Source organism: Chaetura pelagica, unplaced genomic scaffold (genome assembly GCF_000747805.2).
Source record: "Chaetura pelagica isolate M959 unplaced genomic scaffold, ChaPel_1.0 scaffold1038, whole genome shotgun sequence".
Classification (NCBI taxonomy): domain Eukaryota; kingdom Metazoa; phylum Chordata; class Aves; order Apodiformes; family Apodidae; genus Chaetura; species Chaetura pelagica.
In genome coordinates, this window is record NW_009954127.1 from 5,848 (window position 1) to 15,285 (window position 9,438).

General features: G+C 50.5%; 2 protein-coding genes across 2 annotated transcripts in view; both read left to right on the plus strand.

Moving 5' to 3' along the window:
* Positions 1–782, plus strand: part of LOC104393162 (tripartite motif-containing protein 15-like) — a gene marked incomplete at its 5' end in the record, with an annotated part of 6,453 nt that extends 5,671 nt beyond the window's left edge. The window contains one exon of the mRNA XM_010002632.1: positions 196–782. Within this exon, the coding sequence (XP_010000934.1) occupies positions 196–782 (587 nt within the window). The remainder of the gene's footprint in view (positions 1–195) is intronic.
* A 3,336-nt stretch (positions 783–4,118) lies between these two features.
* LOC104393163 (E3 ubiquitin-protein ligase TRIM39-like) overlaps positions 4,119–9,438 on the plus strand; it is an 8,321-nt gene continuing 3,001 nt past the window's right edge. The window contains exons 1-3 of the mRNA XM_010002633.1: positions 4,119–4,148; positions 6,728–6,817; positions 7,507–7,529. Of these exons, the coding sequence (XP_010000935.1) occupies positions 4,119–4,148; positions 6,728–6,817; positions 7,507–7,529 (143 nt within the window). The remainder of the gene's footprint in view (positions 4,149–6,727; positions 6,818–7,506; positions 7,530–9,438) is intronic.

The following is a 9,438-nucleotide window of genomic DNA, read 5'->3' on the forward strand; positions in this document are numbered from 1 at the left end:
AAGGATCTGGGAGGACTTGAGGGGGTGGAGGGACCTCCTGGAGGGATCTGGGGGGACTTGAGGGGGTGGAAGGACCTCCTGGAGGGATCTGGGGGCACCTGAGGGACCTCCTGGACCCCAACCACCCCCTCCAACCTCTCCTGGAGGCCACATCCAACCTCCAACCCCCTTTTTTTCTTCTCCCCACCCTCCCAGCCAAGGTGACCTTGGATCCCACCACCGCCCACCCCAACCTCCACCTCTCCCAGGACCTCCAAGAAGCCCGAGGCCAATTGACCCCCCAGGTTTTGGGGGACAACCCGACCCGTTTCGACTACGAACCTTGTGTCCTGGGTCTCCAGGGCTTCTCCAAGGGGAGACACTTCTGGGAGGTGGACGTTGGCCAAGGAGGAGGGGTCTGGTCCTTGGGGGTGGCCCGGGGGTCCATCAAGAGGAAAGGACCCCTCAGCTTCACCCCAAAAGAAGGGGTCTGGGCTTTGGGGTCCTACCACAACCTCAGCCCACCCAAAGCCAACCAAGGTCTCCAACCCCTTCCCAGGAGGATCCAGGTCTTCTTGGACTACGAGGGGGGTCGTGTGTCCTTCTACAGCCCTGGGGGAGATGATCCCATCTTGGTTTTCCCCCAGGCCACGTTCCACGGGGAGAAGATCTTCCCCTGGTTCAAGGTGGGGTTGGGGCCTCGTCTGCGAGAGGTCACGCAGGGGTCAAGGTCAAGGGAAGGGCAGGGGGTGTCCCCTCTGGATTGGGTGGGGTTCAGGGGGCCCCTGAGGATCTGCCCTTGAGGGGAGAGACCCTTGGGGGGGGGGACGGGACAGGGAGGAGGGACCTGATCCATCTGCAGCTGGAGCTTTGTGGTGGAACCTCCATGGTGGGAAGATGAGAAGATGGAGACACCAGGGTCTGTTCCATGTCCCTTTCCAACTGGATCTTCATGGTGGAACCTCCATGGTGGGAAGATGAGAAGATGGAGACACCAGGGTCTGTTCCATGTCCCTTTCCAACTGGATCTTCATGGTGGAACCTCCATGGTGGGAAGATGAGAAGATGGAGACACCAGGGTCTGTTCCATGTCCCTTTCCAACTGGATCTTCATGGTGGAACCTCCATGGTGGGAAGATGAGAAGATGGAGACACCAGGGTCTGTTCCATGTCCCTTTCCAACTGGATCTTCATGGTGGAACCTCCATGGTGGGAAGATGAGAAGATGGAGACACCAGGGTCTGTTCCATGTCCCTTTCCAACTGGATCTTCATGGTGGAACCTCCATGGTGGGAAGATGAGAAGATGGAGACACCAGGGTCTGTTCCATGTCCCTTTCCAACTGGATCTTCATGGTGGAACCTCCATGGTGGGAAGATGAGAAGATGGAGACACCAGGGTCTGTTCCATGTCCCTTTCCAACTGGATCTTCATGGTGGAACCTCCATGGTGGGAAGATGAGAAGATGGAGACACCAGGGTCTGTTCCATGTCCCTTTCCAACTGGATCTTCATGGTGGAACCTCCATGGTGGGAAGATGAGAAGATGGAGACACCAGGGTCTGTTCCATGTCCCTTTCCAACTGGATCTTCATGGTGGAACCTCCATGGTGGGAAGATGAGAAGATGGAGACACCAGGGTCTGTTCCATGTCCCTTTCCAACTGGATCTTCATGGTGGAACCTCCATGGTGGGAAGATGAGAAGATGGAGACACCAGGGTCTGTTCCATGTCCCTTTCCAACTGGATCTTCATGGTGGAACCTCCATGGTGGGAAGATGAGAAGATGGAGACACCAGGGTCTGTTCCATGTCCCTTTCCAACTGGATCTTCATGGTGGAACCTCCATGGTGATGGAGATGAGGAGATGGGGACACCAGAGCTGGTCCCACCTCCATCTGGTGGCACCTCCAGGATGGGGAGATGGGGAGATGGGGACACCAGGGCCACCATGATGAGGAGATGGGGACACCAGGGTCTGTCCCATCTCCATTTCCACCTGGATCTTCATGGTGGCACCTCCATGATGAGGATGAGGAGATGGGGACACCAGGGAAGAAGAAGAAGAAGAACCAACCAGGAGAAGGAGAAGAACCATCAAGGGGTTGATGCCCAAGGCTGGGAGACACCTCAGAACTTCCAAGAACTGGGACTTTTGGACCAAACCCTCCTCATTGTCTCTCCCCACCCCCCAATTTCTGACCCTGCTTTGGAATAATAATAAAGACCCTCCTGGTTTTTAGGTTGAATTTCTCAACTTTTGGGTCAGGAGAAGCCACCCCAGAAGCTCCTGGAGATGCTGGGGAGATGGTTCCTCCACCACCAGGGCTGGTGACAAGTTGAGAGATGAAACTTGATGTTTTGAGGAGGGTTTTGCTCTTTCGAGGTGAATTTTTGACTCAGTTTCTTCAAAAAAACCCCAGAAGAGGCAGAAGTTTCCTCAAAATAAACCCAACTGAGTCATCTGGGGAAGCAGAAAGAGGAACCAGGAGCTCCAGGGGAGGTGAGAGATGAGTGGACACCTGGGGTTGAGGCTCCATCTCCCACCCAGACCCACGTCTTGTGACCTTCTGGGAGGGGGTTTTGAGGTGTTTTCTCCCCCCAAACACCCACAGCTGGTGCTTTGGTCCCACCACTTGAAGGTTGGGGTCACCTCTTGGGTCCAGGGCAGGTGGAAGAAGAGCCCAAAAATGGTCCAAAGAACCAAATCTGGGAGGTTCAAGGGTTTGGGGGCTCCAGGGAAGGTGAAAGAAGATCCAGGAAGGTCCAAAGAACCAAATCTGGGAGGTTCAAGGGTTTGGGGGCTCCAGGGAAGGTGAAAGAAGATCCAGGAAGGTCCAAAGAACCAAATCTGGGAGGTTCAAGGGTTTGGGGGCTCCAGGGAAGGTGAAAGAAGATCCAGGAAGGTCCAAAGAACCAAATCTGGGAGGTTCAAGGGTTTGGGGGCTCCAGGGAAGGTGAAAGAAGATCCAGGAAGGTCCAAAGAACCAAATCTGGGAGGTTCAAGGGTTTGGGGGCTCCAGGGAAGGTGAAAGAAGATCCAGGAAGGTCCAAAGAACCAAATCTGGGAGGTTCAAGGGTTTGGGGGCTCCAGGGAAGGTGAAAGAAGATCCAGGAAGGTCCAAAGAACCAAATCTGGGAGGTTCAAGGGTTTGGGGGCTCCAGGGAAGGTGAAAGAAGATCCAGGAAGGTCCAAAGAACCAAATCTGGGAGGTTCAAGGGTTTGGGGGCTCCAGGGAAGGTGAAAGAAGATCCAGGAAGGTCCAAAGAACCAAATCTGGGAGGTTCAAGGGTTTGGGGGCTCCAGGGAAGGTGAAAGAAGATCCAGGAAGGTCCAAAGAACCAAATCTGGGAGGTTCAAGGGTTTGGGGGCTCCAGGGAAGGTGAAAGAAGATCCAGGAAGGTCCAAAGAACCAAATCTGGGAGGTTCAAGGGTTTGGGGGCTCCAGGGAAGGTGAAAGAAGATCCAGGAAGGTCCAAAGAACCAAATCTGGGAGGTTCAAGGGTTTGGGGGCTCCAGGGAAGGTGAAAGAAGATCCAGGAAGGTCCAAAGAACCAAATCTGGGAGGTTCAAGGGTTTGGGGGCTCCAGGGAAGGTGAAAGAAGATCCAGGAAGGTCCAAAGAACCAAATCTGGGAGGTTCAAGGGTTTGGGGGCTCCAGGGAAGGTGAAAGAAGATCCAGGAAGGTCCAAAGAACCAAATCTGGGAGGTTCAAGGGTTTGGGGGCTCCAGGGAAGGTGAAAGAAGATCCAGGAAGGTCCAAAGAACCAAATCTGGGAGGTTCAAGGGTTTGGGGGCTCCAGGGAAGGTGAAAGAAGATCCAGGAAGGTCCAAAGAACCAAATCTGGGAGGTTCAAGGGTTTGGGGGCTCCAGGGAAGGTGAAAGAAGATCCAGGAAGGTCCAAAGAACCAAATCTGGGAGGTTCAAGGGTTTGGGGGCTCCAGGGAAGGTGAAAGAAGATCCAGGAAGGTCCAAAGAACCAAATCTGGGAGGTTCAAGGGTTTGGGGGCTCCAGGGAAGGTGAAAGAAGATCCAGGAAGGTCCAAAGAACCAAATCTGGGAGGTTCAAGGGGAAGAAAACCTCTTGAGATCTTCTCAAGGACAAGTTTGGGGGTTGTTGGACCCTCCTGTTCCCACCATGATCCTCTTTATTGGGGGGGGGGACTTGGTGGGGAGCAGGAGACACCAAACCCACCCCAAACAAAGGGGTGTTTGGGGGCAGAAATGGAGGTTCCTCCAACTCCTCCTGGCCCAGAACTTCCCTCAACATCCTCACCCAGCTCCTGGGATGTTCCTCCAGGCCAGACTCAAGAGCTCAGGTGGGTGGAGGTTGGAGCTGGATCATCTCCAAGCTCCTTCCCAACCCCCCCCTCCAGGTGGGGTTGGGTCTTCCCTCTGGAAACCTCCACCCCCAGGGGTGTCTCCACCCCCCAAACTGGTTCTTCTAGGCTCCTTCAACCTGGGGCACCTTCATTTGGAGATGAAAGGAGCTGGTGCCTCCTCCTCCCATGGAAGGGCTGGTGGGACAAGTTCCCCCAAAAACCTGTCCCACCACCTCCTTGGGGGGGGATCATCCAACATTTTGGGGGGTCTGACCCCAGTTGGGGGGTGGTCGTGGAGGGGTTGGGTGGCTCTTGGGACAACCTGGATGGTCTCAGGGACCTTCAACTTGATCCTGATGGACTTGGGGCTCCTTGTTCAGCATCTCCCAACCTTTTTTTGGGGTCTTTTCACCCCTGGTTTCTTCTCCTTTTCTCCACCAAACCTTGACTTGAACATTTCATCTCCAGCCCCTTTTTTGGGGGGGGAAATGGGTGGTTTTGGTCAAAACTTCCAAGAGGGACAAAAAGCTCCAACCCAGGAGGAGCTGGAGGGTTGGGATGAAAACCTGAAGTTCCTGGTGGATCCAACCCAGGGTGTCACCACTTTCCTGGCCCAGGAGATGTGAAAGTTGCCCTGGGGGTGAAGCTGGAGCTTCTCCAAGGGGTGGGAAGGACCAGGGAGAAGAAGAAGAAGATCCAGCTCCTTCAAAGGGGGTTGATTAAAAAAAAAAACAAACAAGAAAATGAAGACAAAAAACAGGTTTTTTGGAGTTGGTTCCAGGAGAAATCCCAGCAGATCTGGAGGAGGAGGAGGAGGGAGAAGGTTCCTGAAGAAGAGGAAGGTCCCTGAAAAGGGAGAAGGTCCCTGAAAAGGGAGAAGGTCTCCAGGAAAGGTCTCCAAGGAAGGAGAAGGTCCCTGAGGAAGAGGAAGGTCCCTGAGGAAGAGGAAGGTCCCTGAAAAGGGAGAAGGTCCCTGAAAAGGGAGAAGGTCCCTGAAAAGGGAGAAGGTCTCCAGGAAAGGTCTCCAAGGAAGGAGAAGGTCCCTGAGGAAGAGGAAGGTCCCTGAGGAAGAGGAAGGTCCCTGAGGAAGAGGAAGGTCCCTGAAAAGGGAGAAGATCCTTGAGGAAGAGGAAGGTCCCTGGGGAAGAGGAAGGTCCTTGAGGAAGAGGAAGTGGATTTAAAAAATGGATTTAAAAAGGACCAAAAAGAATTAAAAACAGAGTAAAAAGGATGAAAAAAAGGATCAAAAAAGGATTAAAAGGATTAAAAAATGGATTAAAAAGGGGTAAAAAAAGGATTTAAAAGGATTTAAAAGAGTTTAAAAAAAAAAAAAAGATTAAAAGGATTTTAAAAGGGGTGAAAAAGGATCAAAAAAGGGTTTAAAAGGATCAAAACTGGATTAAAAGGATTTAAAAGGGAGCAAAAAGGAGAAAAAAAGGGAGAAAAAGGGAGCAAAAAAGGAGAAAAAAGGGAGCAAAAAGGGAGTAAAAAAGGAGAAAAAAAGGGAGTAAAAAGGGAGCAAAAAGGGAGTAAAAAGGGAGCAAAAAGGGAGCAAAAAAGGAGAAAAAAGGGAGCAAAAAGGGAGCAAAAAGGGAGTAAAAAGGGAGCAAAAAGGGAGTAAAAAAGGAGAAAAAAAGAGAGTAAAAAGGGAGCAAAAAGGGAGTAAAAAGGAGCAAAAAGGGATCAAAAAGGATCAAAAAGGATTTTTAAAAAGGATTGAAAAGGATAAAAATTATTTAAAGGGATAAAAAAAGGATCAAAAAGGGATTTTTTAAAAGGATAAAAAGTATGTTAAAGGATCAAAAAGGATAAAAAAGGGATTAAAAGGATTTAAAAAATATTTAAAAGGATAAAAAAGGGATCAAAAAGGGATTTTTAAAAAGGATGAAAAAGGATAAAAAATATTTTAAAGGATCAAAAAGGATCAAAAAAGGGATCAAAAGGATTTTTTAAAACGATTAAAAAGGATAAAAATATTTTAAAGGATCAAAAAGGGATTAAAAGGATTTTTTTAAAAGGTTAAAAAAGATAAAAAATGATCAAAAGGGATAAAAACGGGTCAAAAAGGGATCAAAAAGGATCAAAAAGGGATAAAAAATGGGTCAAAAAGGATCTAAAATGGGTCAAAAAGGGATAAAAAATGGGTCAAAACAGGGATCAAATCAGGGATCAAAACCAGATCCAAACCAGATCCAAACCAGATCAAAACCAAATTGAAACCAGATCAAAACCAGATAAAAAACAGATCCAAACCAGATCGAAACCAGATCAAAACCAGATTGAAACCAAATCCAAACCAGATCCAAACCAAATCAAAACCAGATCCAAACCAGATCAAAACCGGATCCAAACCAGATCCAAACCAGATCAACAAGGGCCCCAACTCCCCCTCCCCCAGAGGCTCCAACTCTTCCCCCTCCCCCAGCTGGAAGATCTGAAGCATGAGCTGGAGAAGAGGCAGGAGAAGGTCCCGGGGCCCCCCCAGGGGGGAGAAGAGCAGAAGAACCAGGAGCTGGTGGGTGAAATTGCCCGATTTGGGGGTTTTTTGGAGGGGAAAAAAACCCCAGGAGAGGATCCCACCCCTTCAAAGTCCTTATGGGGTGAACTGGTTGGGTTGTCCTGGGTCCTTCTGGAGACCTGGAGAAGGTGAGGGAAGGTGAGGCCTGTAAAAATGGGTCTGATGCCCCCCCAAAAAGGCCAAAAATCAGAAATTCAACCTTTTTTTCTGGCAGGGCGTGGGTGGGTTCTCACTAAACATCCCCCCCAAAGTCAGTGAGGAACCTCAAGAACATCTGGGAGGTCCCTGGGTTGGAGGCCACGAGGTGTGGGTGGGTCAGGGGGTCCCCTGGTCGTGCTGCTCCAAAACGTCACCCCTAAAAAAAGGGCCTAAATCAGCCCCAAAATGAGCTTCAATCGAGGCCACCAAGGGGATGATGGTTCTTCAAGGGGAGAGGGGGACTTTGGTGACCTGTGATGGTCCAAGAAGGTGGTGGAGAAGACCAGTGTCCTCCAGGTGGTCGTGGGAGGGTGAGAAGGTTGCAGGAAGTGACACTTTTTTGGGGGGGAAAACCAGAAAATGGATGTTCTCCTGGTGGCTCCAAGTCCCTCTAGATGTGGCCACCTATGGAAACCCAGGAGGTCCAACCCCAACTGAGCCAAAGGCCTCACCTTGAGCTTCATCTCCTCTTTCTTCTCCATCCCCAGGAGGTGAGAAGCTCCATCACCAGGTACGTGGCCTCCTTGGAAGGTTCTTCTCCTCTTTTCCTTCTCCTTCTTCTTCTCCTCCTTCTCTTCTCCTTCTCCTTCTCCTTCTCCTTCTCCTTCTCCTTCTCCTTCTCCTTCTCCTTCTCCTTCTCCTTCTCCTTCTCCTTCTCCTTCTCCTTCTCCTTCTCCTTCTCCTTCTCCTTCTCCTTCTCCTTCTCCTTCTCCTTCTCCTTCTCCTTCTCCTTCTCCTTCTCCTTCTCCTTCTCCTTCTCCTTCTCCTTCTCCTTCTCCTTCTCCTTCTCCTTCTCCTTCTCCTTCTCCTTCTCCTTCTCCTTCTCCTTCTCCTTCTCCTTCTCCTTCTCCTTCTCCTTCTCCTTCTCCTTCTCCTTCTCCTTCTCCTTCTCCTTCTCCTTCTCCTTCTCCTTCTCCTTCTCCTTCTCCTTCTCCTTCTCCTTCTCCTTCTCCTTCTCCTTCTCCTTCTCCTTCTCCTTCTCCTTCTCCTTCTCCTTCTCCTTCTCCTTCTCCTTCTCCTTCTCCTTCTCCTTCTCCTTCTCCTTCTCCTTCTCCTTCTCCTTCTCCTTCTCCTTCTCCTTCTCCTTCTCCTTCTCCTTCTCCTTCTCCTTCTCCTTCTCCTTCTCCTTCTCCTTCTCCTTCTCCTTCTCCTTCTCCTTCTCCTTCTCCTTCTCCTTCTCCTTCTCCTTCTCCTTCTCCTTCTCCTTCTCCTTCTCCTTCTCCTTCTCCTTCTCCTTCTCCTTCTCCTTCTCCTTCTCCTTCTCCTTCTCCTTCTCCTTCTCCTTCTCCTTCTCCTTCTCCTTCTCCTTCTCCTTCTCCTTCTCCTTCTCCTTCTCCTTCTCCTTCTCCTTCTCCTTCTCCTTCTCCTTCTCCTTCTCCTTCTCCTTCTCCTTCTCCTTCTCCTTCTCCTTCTCCTTCTCCTTCTCCTTCTCCTTCTCCTTCTCCTTCTCCTTCTCCTTCTCCTTCTCCTTCTCCTTCTCCTTCTCCTTCTCCTTCTCCTTCTCCTTCTCCTTCTCCTTCTCCTTCTCCTTCTCCTTCTCCTTCTCCTTCTCCTTCTCCTTCTCCTTCTCCTTCTCCTTCTCCTTCTCCTTCTCCTTCTCCTTCTCCTTCTCCTTCTCCTTCTCCTTCTCCTTCTCCTTCTCCTTCTCCTTCTCCTTCTCCTTCTCCTTCTCCTTCTCCTTCTCCTTCTCCTTCTCCTTCTCCTTCTCCTTCTCCTTCTCCTTCTCCTTCTCCTTCTCCTTCTCCTTCTCCTTCTCCTTCTCCTTCTCCTTCTCCTTCTCCTTCTCCTTCTCCTTCTCCTTCTCCTTCTCCTTCTCCTTCTCCTTCTCCTTCTCCTTCTCCTTCTCCTTCTCCTTCTCCTTCTCCTTCTCCTTCTCCTTCTCCTTCTCCTTCTCCTTCTCCTTCTCCTTCTGCTTCTGCTTCTCCTCCTCTTCCTCCTCGTCCTTCTCCTTCTCCTTCTCCTTTTCCTTCTCTTCCTCCTCCTTCTCCTCCTCCTCCTCCTCCTCCTTCTTCTCCTTCTCCTCCTCCTCCTTCTGGGGACATTTCTGGAAGGGTCCCGGGGCCCAGGGTTGACTTCAGCTCCTGGTGGCTCCTGATCTGAGGAGGTTTAGCCTCAAAAATGACCTCCAGGTTGGGCCTTTTTCTCCAACTTGGTCCTCCCAAGAAGGACTTTCCTCGTGGGCTCCATCATAAAATGAAATGAAACTCCAAAAATGAAGAATACAGGAGATGATTTTGGGCCTTTCCCTCATTTCTGGTGGGACCAGATCTGAAATGAGGAGAACTGATCCAAAAATGGGGTTTTATTGGGTGTTCCTGGTGGGTTCTGGGCTTCTTGGTGGGTTCTTAGTGGGATTGTAGTGGTTTCTTGGGTTCTTGGTGGGTTCTGGTGTGTTCTTAGTGGGTTTTGTTTCTGGTGGG